The 22,938-nt window shown below is 33.4% G+C and overlaps 1 protein-coding gene across 3 annotated transcripts in view; it reads right to left on the bottom strand.

Annotated features, from left to right (window-relative positions):
- LOC123551089 (zwei Ig domain protein zig-8-like) overlaps window positions 1-22,938 on the bottom strand; it is a 242,932-nt gene that overhangs the window by 69,828 nt on the left and 150,166 nt on the right. The window contains exon 1 of one of the 3 annotated variants that reach the window (XM_045339775.2): window positions 12,873-13,729. The exons of the other annotated variants lie outside the window; for them this stretch is intronic. Coding sequence (XP_045195710.2) covers window positions 12,873-12,960 — 88 coding nt within the window. The 5' untranslated portion in view covers window positions 12,961-13,729. Of the gene's footprint in view, window positions 1-12,872; window positions 13,730-22,938 lie in introns of those variants that run through there. 3 annotated transcript variants of the gene reach the window in all.

The following is a 22,938-nucleotide window of genomic DNA, read 5'->3' on the forward strand; positions in this document are numbered from 1 at the left end:
GCTTACACCGGTTAATGGTGCGCACCCAACCTCACTACCCCACCATGTTCCAAAGTCACGGGCCAGGGTAAATAAAGGTGAATCTCTACCACAAGCAATGGAAACAAAAGGCATGGCACATGAAACACAACGCTGCTCCTGTATTGGATGCCTTTCCAGAAGACAGGGCAGCAAGAGAAACACATTTAAATGACTAGTCACACATAAGTGTGACACTGACTCTTCAAACAGAACAACTCTATCAAAATCGCTTTTACGACAAATTTAAAAGCTGGAATAATTCGAGTTATGAGTTACCACCATTGAAAATCTCTAGAAAGATGTATTATATAAACGGCATTGTCTTGTATTTATTGACAAACAGAGCAAAACACAGGTTACTAAATATTTTGCTCAAAACGTAGAAATTTCATTTGTTACCGTGAAATTGTATTGCGTAACTGTACCTTTGATCAGTAGTCTTATTCGATTACTAACTTATAAAGGCACAATCGGTTAACAGCGACCTAGACGCTATGCATCTTCTGTGCCGTGTTTAAACAGTTAAAGCTAGGTCAATCCAGCTAGACAATATTTTACTGTAGCCGTCTAAATTATATAATTAATAAATTCAATAAATAAATCCGTATAAAGTAAATACTTTTTGTGAGCATTTGCTATTGTGATTAAGCATTTCAGTTGATAAAATGCAATATATTTGCATTTTGGCTGCACCATTTTGCACTGAGAACGCTTGTACTTTAAACTGACATTTTACCAACCTATCAAAAATGAGAATTAACATAATCATAAAAACATTTTGAGTATTTTAAGCTGTTAAAATATACTACATTCTTACTCAGACATGTGCAACCTTTTCAGTGATACATATCTATATAACCTGAAGATAAATTATTAAAAGTAAAGGTAAAGTGGAATTATGAAACAAAGAGCAAGAAGACAAACAATACTTACAATAACAGTTTAAAATGTCAATAGTGCATACCAGGATATAAAATGTGCAAACACGCTTCATTTCCATATCGAAATATGTTTAGTTCATGTCCACAAGCATTCTATATTCAAACAATAGAAGTAACATCACACACTATTCAACATGTTCAATGCATTTCTTAATCTTCCATCTTTGTATTTGTGTTTTCTAATATGTTGCCTTTAGAAATGACATCATTTAAATAACATGCGTTTGATAGCAAAACTTTAAGGACATTTTATTTTACTATAAAGAAATTTATATAGACCGTTTTTACCGTTTTAAAGTTAAATCAAGGATCTTTGAAAAGTGTATTTTATTTGAAATCCTAGTGTGTAAATATTTCTCCTGTGGCGATTCAACGAATTCTAAATAAAATCAAACTTTCTTCAGACACATAAAATGTTAAAATGTTTACAAATCCAGAATAAATATTTTACAAGTTCGGGTTCTGTCATAAATACAGACCCCAGTGTCACAGAAAAAATCTAACTTTAATCACTAAATTGCACATAAGTGTTTATGAATCGCACAGAATCGCCAGCGATTTGCTTTGAACATCTGTTTAGATAACTCACAAATATCCGATCCTTATTACTTGAGCCCTGTATCAAAAACTATAAAATGTCAGACAATTTCAAATTCTCTGATGTTGCACAATATCTTAGAACCCTGAAATAATCAATCATCCAGTAATGTGCCATGAAATAATCAATCATTCCATAATGTGCCAAATATAAATCTACCCAAGATTATATACTCATCTTATGCCAGTTTATTGCCATACAAAACATGTAAACCATATCAAAGATCCCGCATATCCTATTTTGATAGAAACAGCAGTTGCATAACTTCAGATAAACCGAAAATCCCAGCTTTGGGAATTAATTACATACCAATCTATAGGCAAATGCATTTGCTTTACATACCACAATTGCTTGTAAATACTAATTCATATTGATAAGTAAATTTTTACTGTCTTTGCAAACCGTGATTAGAATTTTAGGTTACGCTTTACGAAAAGTGTTCGTATGATAATTCCCTAGGTGTAAAGTACAAAGTTAAGAAATATTGGGAACGCTAGACGTGCTCTCTTGAAACTCACGTTAACAAAACTGTTTTCTATGTCTGAAATTATATTTATACTAACTTTCTTGTAACAGGGATAAGCTTCATTTGACATAGTGCATTACATGTATAAAATACGTGAAAGAATTTTGTCGCCTATCTGAAAGTTTACCAAACTTTTATTCGAACAAAAAGGGACACCAAAAAGACAAATTGTCCATTTTTTTCAGTACTAGGATACCTTGCGTCAGCATAAATAGTAAGCAATGCATATGTTTGCCATCTTGTTGTGCTAAAAGTAGAGTTATTTAGTCGCAGATATAAGGAGTCTCTAAGCCGTCCTAGCATTCACTTTCAAATAAATTTCTTCTAGATACTTTGAATGACTCACTGAAATAACAACTAGGAATGATATTTGAAATATAGAAAACATTTTGTTACCATAACAATATCAATTTTCGAACCAAAGTACACATCTTTTTGTATTTTCAAAACAACATTGTCATATTTTCTGTGACGATGAAACCACGTAACAGGCGTTTACTTTATAATCGTTCATTAACTGTAACGTAATCAGGACTTTTGATTATTTCATTTTGTTGGGTTTAACCGACACAGTTATAGGTCATATGGCCACTTTCCAGCTTTGATGGTGGAGGAAGACCCAAGATGCCCCTTCGTGCATTATTCAACACGGGTGGGCACCTGGGTAGAACCACCGACCGTTCATAAGCCAGCTGGATGGCTTCATCACATGAAGAATTCAACGCTCCGATCGAGGCTCGAACCCACAGCGGTGAGGGGCAATTGGTTCAAAGGCAGCGACCTTAACCACCACTCGGCCACGGAGGCCCCTAGTAAAGTATAACTTTTCGCGTATACATTGCAATTAATTTCATAGTGAGCCATAAATATACTTCCCAGTCTTAATCTTTTGAAGTATATAGTCAGTCGATCGAACTTAAACTGTGGCCACCCATATCTGAAACAATGAACAGAGGGTTTTCTGAGGTCTTCCCCGGTCTTCCACCGTAGGATATATAATTTGTTGATTTACTTCAAATAAAGGGATCCACTAAGAAAACTATGCTACTTCTACAAGGTGATCGTAATTAATCAGACACAGATGTTTGTTTTTTTTAAAAATGAGAATTTACCCACGTACTGAAATTTTGAAAAAGCAACTATACACATTACAAGAGAGGAAAACAAGAATATCTATTAAATCAAGTAAACCTTTCTCTATATCGCTTTTGAGGTAAAATAAGATAGCAACAAATATCAGAAAGAAATCAGAATGAAAATATCTAAATTCCTCATTTGTTATCGATCTCAGCATATTAGGGATCAGCTTTACAGCCATTCCTTGTGCCATTTGAATGATGAATGTCATAATTATGCAAAAGTTACCATGCACGGTGGATTCACTGATGTAATGAATGAAACAAACACAACTGATTTCAAACCTGCTCAAATATTCTTAACTTCAGTTTCATGAATATTTGAGCGTTCTATTAGAATATCACAAGGTCACTGAATTTACTTGCAACTCGATATTGTGAGGTAGTCAACTCTGTTCCAGTAAGAAGATTGGAGGTCAGTGATTTTAGTTGCTCAATTTCGTTTATGCAATGTACACATATTACCCTTCACTTAAACACCTCAAAGTAAAAAATGATAAATCGTGTTTAAGCAAAGTCATTTACAGGAGGCTTATGCCGTCAACTAAAACCATATATGGAATAAATCTTGTTGTTGATACAGAGGCTATTTTATGTCAAAGCCACGTGACAATGATTTACCTTTTCTCCTTTCATTAATTATGTATTAATTTAGTGATCGCAGCAGAAGCGTTGACCATACATTTTTTTGTGACAGCACAGTCTGCAACACTTTCCCTGGTCCCCATACAATTTAATAGAACAAAACAACTATGTTGTTTTTCATGAAGGCTATCTCATTTTCCAACGGAAACCATATTTCTATTTTTAGTCACAGTGACCAGAGTGGGCCCACAATACATTATCAACTTTTGTCTTTGATAAAACTACATACACTTCTGCTGACATTACGTGTACCTAAAATTAAGATGTTGAAAACCAACAATTTTTCTGTTTTAGTAACGGTGACTCCAAATACAGTCAATAGCTAGTTCTTCGTGTAAGCTTGCTATACTCAAAGTAAAGTGACAGTAAATCAATTCTGATTAAAGTTACAAAACAGAAAACCGTTTTGATGATCAAAAAGAAAACAAAAATAATTACTCTGACACTGACCTTAACCAAATGGCACCAAACGACTCTTTTTCTCAAAATTAAAAAAAGTAATACCCGGACCAGGATTTGAATTATAACCAGTTTGTTCAACATTACAAATAGACCATGGCTTTATATTTTAGCCTTAACCACCATGGTGGATTTTACTAGATTAATTAGGTTATGCTGACCACAAGCGAACTTGACCCATTTGACCAATATATAATCACAACCTTGGATTTTCTATAAACTACATATAGTCCAAGTTAAATTTTTATTTCATTTAGTTAGGATATAGTTATTGAGCGGAAACCTTACTTTTCCTTTTGAAGTTACAGTGTGTGTGTGTGTGTTCGGGTTTAACGTTTTTTTCAACAATTTTTCAGTCTTATAAACGACGGTGTCTACTTGTAGCAGTGAGCACAATGCCCAAGTTTATAGTGCTGCTTCACTGGAATATCACCCCGTAGACACGTGACATGATACCCCACCCAGTCACATTATACTGACACCGGGCTGACCAGTCCTAGCACTACCCTCTTAATGCTGAGCGCCAAGCGAGGAAGCTACTAGTACCATTTTTTTACGTCTTTGGTATGACGCGGCCGTGGATCGAACCCACGATCACCCGCACACTAAGCGGACGCTCTACCACTAGGCTACCGAGGCGATGACGTTGACATTTATCCTAGTGACCTCAAATACAATTCCAAACTCCGTCCCTATACAAGTTTTTTTAAACAGTTCCATTGCAATTGGTCACTCGTAACTCAATTTTAATTAGTTAAACAAAACTTGACGCCGCCAAACGAGATTCTCCAATCTAATGACCGTGCCGTTTGGAAACCCTGTTAAAATGATATTCTAGCATAAAACTGCTGTTATTGTCACTTTTAGGGGGTGTTTTAACAAGAGAGAAAACGTGTGTTAACAGAGAGATTCTCGCGCTTACGTGCTGTTATAACACCTTTTTATATATGCGCGTTCCATGGCAAAGCGTAAACGTATTACGGCCCCAAAACGGGTAATTCAAACGGAAATGACGTGAAAAAACAGCTCGGATATTCCCGCGCATTTCGTGGAAATTTAATGACGTTGAGGTAGAATGTATTCATTTATTAGTTTTTTCCGCGTTTTATGCTAGAATAGCGTTGACATATGTTCATTTCGTGTTATAGCATCTTCAGAATCCCTCGGGATACGTTGGTACCCTCGCCCTACGGGCTCTGGCACCAACCACTCGCTCGCGATTCTGCAGACGTTATAACACGAATAAACATGCGTTATCCCTACACTTGCAATAAAAAATGGAATTATTTATAACGCATATCAGTAAATATTTTTTTTTAATTTAAAGACACCAATTATTTCCATATCGAAATATCGTCAGTTCATGTCAATAGGTACTCCACATTTCATCAAAATCCATTGCGCGTCTTAAATAAACGTTTATCCTTCTACCAGTGAACTTTTGTCTGTCAATAATAGCAGCATAGGAACCGATAAAGAAATTTACACTGACAGTTTTCACTGTTTTTACGCTAATTCGCCAACCTTTGAAAAAGCTTTTTTATTTGTAAACCCACTTTGTAAATATTTCTACAGTGGCCACATCCCAAGTAAATATTTTACAATTGCACAATTTCTAATAATATATAACGAATTGATTCAAAATAATTCTCACTTTAATTATTAAATTAAGCTACAAAGAGTCATTAACAATTTGTTCTAAACATGTGTTTAGATAACTTAGGAATTTTATGTTATTATTACATAAGAGTTTTAAATAATCATATATTGAATGTAAGACAATCTTCAAACTCACTAAAAGAATACGTCATCTACCACATTACTAATGTCATATCCATCCAAGGTTAAAGATTCATTCAATACTTGTAAGCTTGTTTCGAGCCAGGTCTATGATAGCGTAATTCCCATTCTAATTGAATCAGCAGTGGAATATTTATTTAATAAACTTCAAGACAATCACAGCTTTGGAAATTAATCACTTACCGAGCTATAGGCAATAGTCTGGCTACCGACTAGATAATCTTTTTTTTTTAGAAAATAATTCTGTAAACATTCTAACTTCATCAGTCCTGGCTCTGATTGGGTAATGTTTTGAGAAGACAAGGGACATAATTATACAAATTTTGAATAGCCTCAGGAGTTATCTCCTTTGAACAAAACATACGGTCTGAACACAGACTATATAGGCAAAGGCGTTTGATTTCATGTCGCATTCATTAATAAATCAACAGTATACATAATAAATGTTGTGTTTATATAAATTAATCAACAGCTATCAAATAAGTTTTGCAGCTTGTGCAACCCGTGATTGGAATGCTATAATACGCTTAATAATGTCCTAGGTGTAACCTTAAATGTGGAAATATTTGAGAAACATTACTAAAAACGCTTCTACTTGCGTTAGTAAAACTCTTCCATACCTGAGTTATTTATTTTATTATCAATAAATTTACAACAATGATCATATTTTGTTTGCCTAGTGTTTAACCCTTAGCCTGCTGCAGGCGAATTTAACAGCCTTTGCAAACAGCTTGGAACCAGATCAGACGCCGATTAAATCGGCGTCTGATCAGGTTCCAAGCTGTTTGCTACTCTGACAATATTTCTTCCAATTTTGGAGCAAATTGAATGAACTTTACAATTTTAGCAGACGACATTTCCAGCAGACGACAATTTATCTAGCATGCTAAAGGTTAAAGAAAAGAGAAGGCAATATAGCATACCAAAGTTACGTTTATTCAATCAATTGAATGTTAAAACGGACATCTTAGAGAAAATATTCACTATTAAAATATATTTGAGATGTAAATTTATACAGCTGTAGGCTTGATTGAATGCATAATGAATAGATTGTATTACAAACGTCCTTGATATAGAGAACGAACTGTCGACAATTTCCTGCTTAGACATACAGAACTGAAACAGAATACTGTGTAGCAGGTGTGTGTCAAAGTTTTGTTTTGAAATATGCTATGTATCAACCATTCCATATTGTTTCATACTCTTTTTGATTTTATGTAAACGCACTTATAAATTAGTCTTTCAAAAAACTGCGGAGTCCTGTAGACTATGAAAAATCATTAATTCAATATCTTAAGTTACCTAAATCCTTACATGAATATGTTATGATATTTTTGATCAACTACTTTAGAAATATGTCTCTACAATAAATAACAGTAAACACGTTTTCTTTTCCGTATTGATACACAAAAAATACAATCAGGACCAGTAGTTTAAAACAAATGTACTGTATGTGTGATTAAGCATTCAAAAGCTGCGTCCTTTCTCCGACGATGGAATCGTGCTACAAACGTTTATTTTCAATCTTTCATTTAACAGCCGAAAAATTGGCTTCATTATTCAGACAAGTAGAACTATTATGCATATACGGGGCCTTTATCTCTTTAGAGAAACATTATATATTGTCTAGTTAATTACAAAATGAAACCTGCATTCAGTCTGTTAAACTGAAACTTTGATCTATTAAATAGTAATAATAAGTGTTCACCCAACGGGAAATATGTCTACCACAAATTATTATTATGCATGCATATTCTCATCTTTGTTGGATACAACATAACAACTGGATACTGAAACAAGTTGAAACAACACCATAACATAATAGTAAGAATTACAGCTGTATAAATCGATGTTTTTGTGAAACGAATCTTAAGAATTTACATATTAATTTAAGATGTTGACAGAACTTAATTTCAATATGCCGAACATGTTTTATGTGTACGTGTTGTCAGTGCAGGTAAGTTTTCCTTAAACAAAAATGTTTTTGGTTAAGATAATATTAAGGTTGTCAGTTTTGGGCATATTTTTCAATTTAAGTTTACTGTAATATGCAACCTGACTAAAGTACATCTCCTATTACGCTACGCATAGGATCTGAGAACGACGTATTCATAGCCTCGTTCTGACGACCCTTTCGCTAGCCAATCAGAGCTTAACTTACAACATTTTGCAAATCTACCAGTAGCCTTGACTTTTGATATTTACAATTCTTTTGTCGTAATGTATCAAATAGCCGGTTAGCTCAATCGGTAGGCCACTTGCTTTGTACGCGAGAGGTCCCGGGTTCGAGCCCTGGAAAGACTGCACATTTTTCTTATCTTTGACATTCGAACAAGTTGTCTGATTGGTTAAAATAAAAATAGCAATACTGGAAATCCAAAATATACAGAAGACGTATGTGAATGGGTCGATCTCAGATCTTCGTTTAGAAGATCAAGTATTTAAGTCAGATTGATGCATGGAAAAATGATATAGATCGTAAGCAAACTATGGTACTATCTAAAATGAAATAAAGTGATACATTTTGTAAAGTATTTCACCAGATACATGTAGGTAAAAAGTGCCATATCGCAATACAGAGATACGAATTTGAAAGTACTTTTGAAATTAAATGTCTTGACCGTTATTGTAGTGTTATGTAAGGGCTAGTGATTTGGCAAGATACGGCCAACAGTCTCTGAAATTCTTTAATTGAGATGTTAGTGTTACTGTTTTGGCTTATATAAAGAAATATTGCTGCGTATATCGTGGCATGAACTCAAATGTGAGTATTTATTACGGTGTAATTATACCGATACATATAGATAAATAGTGGTCTGTGAAACCGACTAGTTTCATGTAGGAATATACCTGTGAAAATGTTGTAATGTTGTTTCATGTAGATAAAAAGATTACTGAAAGTAATTGTCAATGTCAATATAAAATAATGTCTATACTTCAGCTACCTACTATATATAAAACGCATTAACAAATTAAAAATGAAGTATAGGCACATGATGAAATGATAAATAAAATGGCAACATATATTACTCGAATATACCGTTTGAAATCAAAAGATCAAATACTATTCACTCAGCAAATCTAAGATATATATATATTCCACGTCTGTTTTTGATGAAACGGTGGTTTTGGGAGATTTCATGTATACATCCCAATATTTAAGAAAGCTAAACCTTGCGATGTTCTCTGCAATAATACAAAAAAACGACCACTTGGCATTTCCGTAGAAATTAAAAGACCATAAAAGGGAAATCCAATTTTATTTTAATAGACATCCAATTAATCGAATGTTTGAGAATTACCTAAAACATCAATGTAATTACCCCCTAAATAACCTCTTTGGGATTTAAACTTAAGAATTATCTGACAGCTGTAATGTATTGCAGTAGTAATAGGAGATACACACTTAGGATGACGAAAGCGTTGACGCAAACTTCTCCACTTTAAACAAGTTAAAGATATATTTCGGAAGCTAGATATATCCGCTGTTATCAATACATCATATCATAATATATAACAAAATGTTTCGTTATCAAAATAATCTATCGCAAACGCAACAGTACTTAACTTAACCTTGTTACATGACTATAACTCAGTTGGCCTGCATATCATCTGTGGTTCTGCATGGATAACTAATGGAGCCAGTATCAATGAGAAGAGCATTCGCCATTAATTCAAAACTAACATGATATTGGCAATAATGAAAAAAGTATGACTTTTAAAATTCTGTCATTACTAAAACATAATTTCGTCACTCTGTTTATTACCAGTAAGTGTTTAAACACTTTTTAAATTTATAGGGTAATACCCTTTGACCCTTTGACAAACTTTTGAACTACATCTTTCGTGTCAAAACGCGGACTTCTTCATTAGGTATACACAACGCTAAAAATTTCGGTCACACGAGAAAATGATTTCTGACAGGCCTGAACCAACATGTAACGATTTTCAGGCCGCGCTATTCAACGATAATTGTTTATTTCAAACATGTCTGCGGTTGGTATCTTAAAATACATTTATCATGCCTAGGGATGTCGGCCACATGACGAAATAATTCCTGACGAGATTTGGTAATGAGTTTCAGAGCAAAGTGTTACGACTTTCGGGATATTTATTTGCCGCCATCGAAAACGAAAGTAGGTTTGCATAACACAGATCAATATTTAACCTATTTGAAACAATGTAGTGTTATATTTACACTTCGATAGTCCACCGCTTAGATGCAAGACGACCGATACGTTTTCGTGTCCTCTAACGAAAGCATTTCGTTAATTTGATAAACATATTTGATTACTCGCAAATGCTGTGTAAATAACTATCTTTCCTTTTGTGTCTTAACAATATAATTTTGTATATACTTATCATCGGAAAATATTGCGAGCTTGAATAGTTCCGAATGTAATTAAATCATACGAAAACATAATAGCAGACACTTCTAATGCGTGTCGAGTTGTTCTTTAATCGACAGGCAACAGGCTTCTATAAAAATATAATTGTATTTATTCCCAAGAGTAAAATATTGTGTCAAGTTCATTTATATTATATGCCTTGCTGACTACATAAATAAATAAACTGTCACAGGAAATAAAAATGTCAAATCGCCTTAACTGTTTTTATGAAATATTACCAATTTTAAATAATTTCCGATAATGTAATATTCACATTAAGTCAATGATGTGTTGATATGTTACATGATAACTTATGAGTAAGATAATTAATTAATCAAAACTGTGAGGAACTGCTTATAGTGGACAATGTCTATTATGCCGTCACTTTTTTTGACTCTAAGGCAGGCACTCTTCATTTTTAGGTGACAAGCGTTTTATTTTCTACATATCCACACCGCGAAATCGAAAGCAAATCAAGTAACATGAGTGGCACATTCGCCTTATATTTGAATTATTCAGTTGCACATTTCTATTCATGCTAACTTTAGTGCAATTTATACTCTCCTAAATAGCATAACATTTGCGATTTTGCTTTTGGAAAGCTAAACCGAGTACATTGCTTATAGCATCATTTTCGAGCGTAATCAGTTACTAGATGATTAAAACGATGACGTGCATCTAAAACCATGTACAGGAAATGAGGTGGGTTTTTGTTTGTCAATGCAAAATTTCGCAAAAGCCGCATCCGCGGCATTAGTGCTAAATTTTGTAGAATACATGTTAGATATATTAATTTCAATGTCATTTTCTTATATTTATCTCGCGTTACAGGGATGCATCTGTATACAAAACAGTACACCTCTTTAGTTGCCACCATTGTTAACAATATTCGTTTTCATTTGAAACATTATTTTAGGACAATTTATTATTAATTTTCTAGAACATACATTTTCCTTAATTTGCACGGAAATAATTTTTGTTAAATGCAATAAGTTTTCGATGTGTATCATCTTTATTTTTTATACAAAAATGTAATAATTGTATGGTGTAAGAATTTTCTTTCTTTAGTCGATACTATTTGGGTTAAACAAACACTGTATATTTACGTATTATATTGCCATATGTGTCTGTTTTTATAGATGCAGGGTGATATTTTGACCCTTGTGTACATAACAAATACATGATATAACCAAACAATAGTAGGACTGCTGAAAATTACACACTTCAGATTTTATTATTTATGATATCTGATAAACATCCTCTTTATAAATTCCAGTTTGTTTAGTTCTGCTCACTGTTTTCTCGTTTAGGACAAGTCCATTATTTTAACTGGGGACCATACGCCGTTTTTCATGGAATTACACACTAGTGTATCATTGAAGGTTCCATGTGCACCGCCAAATGAACTCATCTGCGGATGTCTCTAAATTGTTTTTTTTTGTACCTATAACATGTGTAAATGTTGAGTGCTGCTCAACCTGGGGCTAGAGGGTGTGGACGGTAGCATGCATTTCCACTACAGTCCATAAAAAGGTTCAATCAAACCGAACTTGCAACATGTTCATTTTTGTCGTGTTGAGCGACCTGTTGAGTTTTCACTTTTTTTCTATTTTAAATGATCTTTATTTCAGATTTTACTCCGACTTTTCCATATGATGATTATCTAACGTACTCATCTGATCAAGAATCTAATTTAAAAGTCAAACTGATTGTCACAATAATCAATAAGAAATACATGTTGTACGAAAAAAAAAAGAAGTACATCAATTTTGTTTTACAATTTGTTAATGAAAACAAAGGCGTTATTTTTTGCAACAAAAATATGTCTTATTTGAGATATGAAACTACTATTTCTTGTTGTTCTATTGTATGCTAGTACTTCCGTGTTATACGAAACGTTTTTTCTTTTTCCTCGAATTCTGTTCTTCTTTTGGATTTTATCAGAGTAAAGTAGTGACTTCTTGGCCAGAATATTTTTATGGTAGGCATTTCAAGAATTATAAGGATGTTTGTAACTTTTGGATAGCTGTAACATATAGTTTATTCGAATAAGTTCTGCATTTATAAAGCATCCGTTTTACATTATTATCTTATATTTGATAATAAAAGAAATGGAATTGAATATCTACTATAAATCATAAAACAAAGTCAAAACCAGCATCTTGATTTAATTCGCCACTCTTACACTTAAATTAAAAAAACAACCTTTAAATTATATATAATGACTCCTGTAATCAGAAACAAAATGTCGAATTACCAATGTATTGTATGCTTCCAGACTTATTCATGCAATAAACTCAGAATCAAACGTGCACATTCTCAATCACAGTATCGCAAAAAAATACAAGTTATACTTACAATAGCAGTTTGAAATGTCTACAAGGCATATCAGGACATACAATGCAAAGACACGACAGATTTCCATATCGAAATATCTGTAGCTCATGTCCACCAGTATTCCATATTTCAAACAACTGATATCATATTAATTTTCACTTGTTTGTTTAAATATTTCTACCTAGTACTTGTTGCCCTTTCGTTTGTCATCTTTAACTGTTTTGCTGTTAATAACAGAAACAAAAAATCCTCTGACTTTTATAGGAAATTTACAATGATGTATTTCATTGTTTTGAAGAAAAATCTGTTAGCAGACTGAAAAAATGGTATATCATTTGTAATCCAACTATAAATGTTACTAAGGTAGTAAATTACACTATCTCCAGACACATAAAATAATTACGAATCCCGAATAAATGTTTTACAATTTCGAGATTTGTCCTATAATCATACCCAACGGACACTAAATATTTCAAACTTTTATTATTAAAATGCGTTTTGGAATAACACAGCAAAATTAACAACTAGTCCCGAACATCTGTACAGATAATTCACAACATTTCCCATGTTGTTAGATAAGAGCCTTGAGTAATCAAATATTGACTGTGGGATTTTTATTCCAGATCCATTGATATCGCAAAAGTATATAAAAACACTGAACGAATTAATCATCCCATATTGTAAGTTTATCCTATTCTATTATATTCAACCACTACTAGTTTATACCGATACAAAGCATGTAAACCATGTCTACGAGACCGTAAAGCACACTCTGATAGAACCAGCAGTTGTATAATTTCAGATAGTCTCCTGTAAATCACAGCTTTGGGAATGAATTATCGAAAAATGCGTTTGTGTAACGTAGCATCAGTCTGATAATGAAATATATCTGTAAGACTAAATTAAATATAGTTGTGTTTATATTAATCCACACTTTTCAGAAAAAGTTTTATTGTCTTTTTGTATAGAATTTCCAATAATGCATAATGATTCGTCGCCGGGAGATAATGTCCTTTATTTAAGCTAAAGATGAGGAAATATTGGAGATACTACTGAAAGCGCTTAGATGAGTTTAAACGTTTGATTTCATCTCACGATAGCAAACTTTTGTATGACTCATATATTTATAAACTGCCAGTAGTTTTTTTTTTAATAAAAGGAAAACACATATCATACTTATTTCATTACTAGCAACAATTTTTGATAATTTCAATTTCAACTGTATATTAAAAGAAACATATAGTTTCTGCGACTACCACAAGGTGTTCGAATACATAGTACTAAGTGAGGAGTATCAATTAAAGTTATGGACTAATTTAATGCATTTTAAGAACATCATTCCATCATATTTTCAGCCTATGGGGCTTTTTGTTAAATATGTGCGTTATAGACAGTGTAAACACACTCATGAGCACCAGCAGTAGTTGAATTCAAAATAATGCATATTACTCCAAATGTTCCTGTCTCATCCGTGATTTTTGCAATTGTCAATGTTTCATGCGTTGCATCAAAAAATTATGACATTAAGGTTTAATTAAACTTTTAATCGAAGACAAGAAATTTTCTTATGTTTATATATGAAAAAAGACGGTTAAAACGTTCTATATAGAATTTTTTGAGATTTTTCATGTAATATCTATAATAATTGATATTGCGAACTTGTATCCAAGCGGATCTCAAGCATGGGAATGTCAACTGTTCTGAATTTAATTATATCTCTTCATTCAGTTTATCTCTATAAGATTCAGTGTGCCCTTGAGATCCAGTTGACTTTCAGAGAGATAAAATATAGCTTCTCTGGTCCAAATCAGTTAAAAAGACTAAAATGTCACTGCTGAGATTTGTGAGACATGGTAACAGAGATTTGAGTATATATGCGAATGTTGAACCAGTGCGAATGTGTAGTACAATTCGGGTGTATACATAAAGCATCATCTAAACTAATCTTATTGGGTTAATGAACTTGTGGTCAAATGCTGTTAAGCACTTTGGTGTAACTGGTCTGGTATATTGTGGTGGTGATTAGTTCGTATAAATTCTCTCTACTTTCAAGGGCGCTTCTGGAATTGTATCGATGCCCAGCCAGAATTTATTTTTCAGCAAATGAGAGAGTAAAAAAAATAGAGATTTGAATCGGGTGAATATGGATGGTGCAATTGCATGACTTGCTGGTCCTGTAAATACTGCTGTATATAGTCATTGTCATAAATAGGACAGATGCCTCGTTCACCAGTTTGTCGATGATGTTTAACTTGATGTTTTCTGACTGATTTTACAACCTTGTCTCTGTAAAATTTTCTGGTAATAGATCAGCTTTAGCATATCAGGGCCTTTCGAATTGAAGAATATTGTCTAAAGAACCTGTTTGTAGCTTTGACTTCTTTTTGCAATAACTGGCTATTCCTGCCATTTCCTAAGCAACTCTTTGTTGATTATCCGCCTTTGAAGCTCGAAATAATACAACCATGTCTAATCCCCAGTGAGAAAATTCCCCAGTGAGAAAATATTGGACTTCCTATTATCTGCACTTGTATAAATTTGTTAAAGGTTTTGCAACATTGCGTCCTTTCGGGCTTTTTCTCCTTGGTCAAAAGATGGGGTACCCACCTTGCTTACATTCTACAATTTCAAGTGTTTAATCAGAATTACATGAGCACTTCCCGATGAAATGCTAGCTGATGCAGCTATTTGGGATATTGTATATTTCGAGTCTTCTGGTACAATGGCTGTTATGTTTTATAGAGGATGCTGACGTATGAGGGAGCTCTACACGAGGTAGATGTTGGACTCTAGATTCTCCCTTATTAAATACCCATATGAACTGTAAACAGTGACTTTGGACGTATACAGTGAATCTGCTTGACTGGTATATGCTGAGAAATACACATCTTTATGTAAGACCTAATTGTCTTCCTAACTGGAATCTCCGTGCTTATGATACAATAACACCAGTGTATGCAAGTGTGGTGTGTTAAACCCTTATAACTCAGTTATAACAAAACCAACTGTGTTGACTTTTTCCATCCTGATGTCCAAGACAAATATCTTGCTTGTACCTGTAATATAGTTTCCACGGAAGCTCGTTAGTCTCAATACTATTGGAACACTCCCTCGTATCTGCATAAAGAGCTAATATACTAAGTTATACATGCACGTACCCGTAAATTGAATATTATAAAAGAAGACATGTCTATATATTCTTTTTTCATAACAAGATTCTATTTCTTTAATCTCATTTGCTGCTACGGAGTTCTACTGCCTACGCAATTCTACAGATCACAGTTCCTTATATGACCATTTGTTATTATTGTAATTGGTTAATTTAGAACAATGTCTCTCTAGGCAATAGTAATTTATTATGAAGGATGTAAATATTAAGACCGTTGATCCAAAATGTACATGACTGTATATTTTGTCATTCAAAAACTGCATTGTCTCCTTTCTCTGACAGTGAAAACATCTTACAGACATTTGCTTTCTAATCTTTCATTTAATAGTCGACAAATTGGTTTTTGATTCAGACAAGTATAAATATTATGCATATATGGCGCCATTATTTCTTTAGAGAGAAATAAATATATTTTCCATTCATTACAAAATGAAATCTGTATTCAATCTGTCAAACTGAACCAGCTATACTAAATGACGAAAATTAAATTCTGCAAAACAACATTTACCCAAAGGAGAATTTGTTTTACATGGAATATGATAAAACATAAATATTTCTTATCCTTGCTGAATTGAAATGTAGCAACCTGAAAGTGTTTAAGATAACAACATCCAATATAAGGTACTTGTATCAAGCTGTTTGTTACGGAAATGGTTAACATATTAATGGTTCATATTGACAATATAACAAAGTTTCCTATGAACACAGATTAAACCTGTATTAAGTAGCCAGTCGAGGGAGCAAACATTTAGGCTGCTTCATGCAGCTGGTGGCTAAAGACAAGTAGAAATCTTAACAAAAAGTCAATTTGGAAAGTTGGCTGCTTAAGGGAAGTGACTGCTGAATAAGACAGGTTCAAATGTTGTTTAGCAAAAATATAGCGATAAGGGTTTTACTGTTTTCAGCGAAAATATCATAACTGGTACTGGAATGGGCACGGAAAGGATAAATATTTTCTTACCTTAACATACCATAGCCAATCAAATAATGTTGCGTATATTTCCGTATTCATACTATACTATATAACAGATATATGCAAGTGGAAAGTTTAATGAAAGTGCGGGTCACAGATCTACTAGAGATTTGTGTGGTGAATTAATAAAGCATTCAATATTAAATTTTGTCTCTTATAATTTACACAGTTTTCTTTTCAATATTTGTATGAAGTTAATCAAAATCTGCTTCTCATTTGTCTGCCTTCAGGAACAAACATATTTTTTTTGATAAAACATACATAGGTTATAACACTTTCTTTTATCTTTCTATGAGAGAAACGAAAATGCATACTATTTCAGAGAAGGAATTCGATAAAACAGGCAGTGCAATGGTACATATACATTAAATAGAACTAGTTGTTATGATTGAAAATACTCATATTTGTTCTGTTAAATGTTTTTAAATGTTTTTGCATTTTAGTCTTTAGTTTGAAATGTTCCGTTTTGTGGCGTTCACTTGTTACTTTGGCAGTCGGAAGAAAGGAATTGAGATAGCTATGTTACAATCTTCTTGTAAGCAATTGACAGATAAAATATGTTCTAAACATTTTCAGTACAATATTCAATAGGCTATTTTGCTAAAATAAAATTATTTATAACTAGGAATATCCAAAATGTAAATGACATTTTATTATGCATATGCTCAACATACAAAGAATATCCATAAGATATTTCACGTGTTCAATCATAATTTGTGGACTTTGATTTAGAACGAATATAATTGCATATGTTGTATTATGTAAAAAACATTGCGTGAAATAAATGTACGTTCTATCAGTCTATCTATTCTCCGCTTAGTGTTTACTTTTACAGCTAAACTCATTATCATTTGAAATCAGTTTTCACATATTCAGGTACTTCTTCTTTCCTGTTCCTAGTGTATTTTCTTTCCATTTCCATGTATTAATTTGAGAAGAGGTTACAGAAAAATTAATTGATCATTTCACAAGAAACTGAACTCTTGTGCCATTGATAATCATTCAGACTACATATTTTACGTGATAATTCGAGAATATTCAATACGCCATCCAGCTGGCTTACGAAAGGTCGGTGGTTCTACCCCCAGGTGCTCGCTCGTGATGAATTAATGCACGGATAGGCATCTGGGGTCTTCCTCCGCCATCAAGGCTGGAAAGTCGCCATGTGATCTATAATTGTGTCGGCGCGACATTAAACCCAACAAAATAAATAAATAAATAATACACATATATAATATCTGTTGAAAATATCTACAATGTGACGGTGAACAGAGTTTGTACTATCAGACTTTTATTTTGAACTTCTAAAAGTTTTATTTTATAACTTCAGTTTACATCTTTCCTTAGGACTTTTGCCGTCCATACAATTCTAGCAGACGGTTTTGAGTCTTTAGTTTTAATTTCACATAATATTTTATGATACCAAATAAATCGATATTTTCAATTAATTCATTTCGACCTTAACGTGACCTTGAACTAAATGCTGAAAAAATTAATATACTTAATGATGATCAAAACATCTATTTTAATACTTAAGTCATATTTAAGGACATAAATTTTTAAGAGGCAAGACAGGCGTATGTATTGTTATCCGAAAGTAAGCAAAATTTAAATTATAAATGACGTAGCAAAGTTGTACGCAGCAATTAATCAGAAATGCAGATAAATCGGAACTCAAAGTGAATTTTGTCTTTATCACGATTCCAAACATAAAAGGTTGTAGATGTATTAAGCCCTCTACAGACGGTAGGTTTTTGTTGTACAACACCAATTAAATTCAAGATGTACAGCCAAATATTATCGTGTGTATGATGCTATTCCTTGATTTCGTAATTCTTAAGTCTTGACTTACAGATTTAAGCCCTCTACAGACGGTAGGTTTTTGTTGTACAACACTAATTATCTCAAAGATACACAATTTTGAAATTGTACATTTTTCTCATACAGACAGTATTCCATTCCCATATGAATCACAGAGATTTACCTAGTAAACATTAGTGCATCAGGTACTGAAAAGAATGTAACTATTAATAATAAAAATAATATGAGCCATGCCATGAGAAAACCAGTGGCTTTGCGACCAGCATGGATACAGACCAGCCTGTGCATCCGCGCAGTCTGGTCAGGGTCAATGATGTTTGCTTTCAAAGTTTATTGCAATTAGAGAAACCGTTAGCAAACAGCATGGACCAGACTGCGCGGATGCTGGTCGGAAACGCACTACGTTGGTTTTCTCATGGCGCGGCTCAAATTATTTAACTTTTCAGTGTCATCCTTTTTCCATTATGCATTAGAAGCCATTTTATATTCAGATTTGTGTTTATTTTTTAGGCAATTGTTTCTGGAATTTCATTCACTTGCCTCTTATCAACTAATTATTTCTCAATTTGTTGCTTGTCAACGTGGGTGATACGTAAGGCAAAACTTACGAAATAGAACATGTCCTAATCTGTAAGTCAAGACTTAAGATTTACGAAATCAAGGAATAGCATCATACACACGAAAATATTTGGCTGTACATCTTGAATTTAATTGGTATTGTACAACAAAAACCTACCGTCTGTAGAGGGCTTTAGATTAGCATCTTATATATAATTACAGAAAACATTATTTATAAATTAAGAAGAGGCCTTTTAGATATCCTGATTAGATATAAATATTTAATGCTAGTTAAAAGTGCGATCATCCAATTAACTGATACCTTTGCGTGTATAGGTCATCCTTAAACGCCAGTTTCATGTCATCTTTTATTGAAGATTTCACGCAATACATATAAATTATTTACTTTAACAGCCTAGGAAACATTAAAGTAGAAACTATTTTCTGTTCTGAAAGATATCCATTTTTCCTAAGCTTTGTTAAATATCTTGACACGTCAACGCCATTTCCGCTGACACATCGTTATAATAGACATTTGCGAATTAAGTCTACGTGAACTGTGAACACCTAAGACGATCGATTTTTCAAGGAGACCGTCTCAACATAATTTGATTATATTATGTAGGAAAAATAGTTTATAACGACAATTGGGTTTCGATTATATTATATCATCACTATGCGGTAGGTGATATTAATTTGGATGTGCCTGTTTTTAGCTCGACTTTTCGAAAAAAAGTACAGCTATTGCACTCGCTCCGGCGTCGGCGTCGCCGTTAGTTAAAGTTTTTGATAAAGTCAAATATCTCTGTAACTATCAAAGCTATTGACTTGAAACTTAAAATACTTATTAACTATCAAAGTCTATACCGGCAGAAATAATCCCCATAACTCTAATTTGAATTTTGACAGAATAATACCCTCTTTTAAATTAGAATTGTTGGTTAATGTTTTTGATCAAGTCAAATATCTCTGTTACTATCAAAGCTATTGACTTGAAACTGAAAATAGTTATTTACTATCGAAGTCTACACCAGGAAAAACAATCGCCATAACTCTGTTTGAATTTTGACAGAATTATGTCCCTTTTTAACTTAGAGTTTTTGATAAAGTTAAATATCAGAGGATGGGAGCAAAATTTAAAGAACTTTACTGTTGAATCCCTAAGGAAAAGGACAACAAAGGGAAGAAATTCCTCGAAAACCTCTAAGTCCACTTAAATCATTACCAGGTACAGATAAGTCAAAATACACCTTAACTTTGCAGGTATCCTCCATGTTGTATCAAAGAAAAGTGGTCTCGGTTTTTACCTATGGCCAATAATAAAAAAAGTTACAAAATAACCTATTTATAGTAACATAAAAGGGAAGTTATTCAATAAAAAATTTTGTATATGAACAAAAAAGGAATCTGCCAAATAAAAACAAGAGAACCGCAATGCAAAGCAACATAAACACAAAATAAAGTCACGTGACCTTTAACCCCTAAGTGTGACCTTTACCTTGAAGCAAGCCATTTGCTGTGCACGTCGTCTCAATGTGGTGAACATTTGTGCCAAGTTTTTTTTTTAAATCCTTCAAGCAGTTCAAGAGTTACAGATCGCACTTGAAACAAAGTTATATGACCTTTGACCCCTAAGTGTGACACTGACCATGTAGCCAGCCATCCAAAACATGCGCTCTGATGGACATTTGTGCAATGTTTCTGTAAAATCCTTCAAGAGTTACAGAGCGGATACGAAACAAAGTAATATGACCTCGACCCCTTAGTGTTTCCTTTACCTTAAAGCGGGCCACCTGATACAGGCGCTCTACATGTCATCTTGATGTGGAGAACAATTGTATCAAGTTTGTTTAAAATCCTTCAAGGGGTTCACGGGTTACAGGGCGGAGTCGACACGAAATTGCTGACGGACAGACGAACACACAGACAGACAGACGGTCAGATGAGCACCTGGGGTATCCCAAAATACGTTCCTTCGGGCGTATAAAAACAACAGAGGAATGGAGGGAGACGCAATATATTACGTTTTCTACAGTTTTCACAATGTTTTACCTGCTGACCTACATTTTAATCCCAGCTGACCCAGTTTAGATTTTTTTCATTTCGGACGACGACGACGATGGAATACGGATACGTTGCGATCAGATTAGCTCATCTTTTCAACTTTTTCGCGGATGCGCAACTTATTATATTAAAGAACATTTCAGGAAAGTGTTATGACGCTAGATCAAATACTTTTTGCGATATGCATAACACAACATTTCTCTGGCGAACAGACGGACGGACAGGCAAATCCAAATCTTATCCTGTGCGGTGACATAATAAGCCAGACCCTACCGTCATTATGGGAATGCTTTCCTACTACACATAAATTAAAATTATCATGTTGAGACGGTCCCCTTGAAAAATCGATCGTCTTAGGTGTTCAAAGTCCACGTAGACTTAATTCGCAAATGTCTTATAGGTAATCAGAACAAATGAACATTTAAAAATCTATAACAACTCATGTGCATTATTATTTCAGCTAGCCGGCTTAACACAAAGGAAAATGTCATGCTCCAAGAACGTCAGCCCCTACAATTAGAATCCTACACAATGAATGTATGCATGCACAATAGAAATGCACAGAAAAATAATAGACAAAATAAAACAAACATTGAACATATAATCATAGGACAACGTTGGAGCACCTAACCAAATTTTCAACTTCCAAAACCGTGTGACGTTTGAAAACAACATCCTCGTAAAAAGCATGTATTGATAGTATCGCAAATATATGTCTGAAAACAATTACCAAATGTTAATACCAAAACTAAATTACGATAATAAAATCTAAAAATTATCTAAGCAATCAATTAAGAAGACTAGTTTTACCAAACTGCAAATATACTCTCTTTATAGTCAATAAATCATATAACATAATGGTGACGATGATGCCGATGAATTAAGAATAATGATAGCCCCTCTGAAGAAGTTTGTTGGAACTACATCGATTACGATTTTGGAACACATATTTTTGCTTTTTATCCAGAATGTCAATTATGATGCACATGACCAGCCTAGGCGCAAAGTAGCTACTTGTCACTAGTCAGTGTTAATTAGCTGGAATCGCCAGCAACAAACTTCGGACAATTCAATGTAATTTAGAAAAGGCATTATATAAGCAGTATACACTAAACAAAGTCAGAGTGTTTGTAAAATCCAAGCACTGAATAGAACTTATTCCTGATTTTAAAACATAACATAGAGGTTCACATATATCCTAGAACACTGTCGAAATAATGTCCACAGTTTGTTGAAATAGAGTCAATAGAAACATATCGAAATAAAGTTGAATTAAATTCAATATTTTCAAATAATTCTGTACCACTGGCGAATAAGAATATGGACAACCAATATATTAAATTAAAACAACCACACGATCAAACAGTAGCATTTTAGAGAAACTAATGCAGAAGCAAATGCAATAAACATACGATGTTAGAGTTAAATTTACAATACAAAACAAAATGCCTTCATATCCTACCTAGATAAAAAGAGTTGGAGAATTTGTAATAGCCCGAGAA

The sequence above is a fragment of the Mercenaria mercenaria genome, chromosome 4 (assembly GCF_021730395.1).
Source record: "Mercenaria mercenaria strain notata chromosome 4, MADL_Memer_1, whole genome shotgun sequence".
In the NCBI taxonomy this organism is placed as follows: domain Eukaryota; kingdom Metazoa; phylum Mollusca; class Bivalvia; order Venerida; family Veneridae; genus Mercenaria; species Mercenaria mercenaria.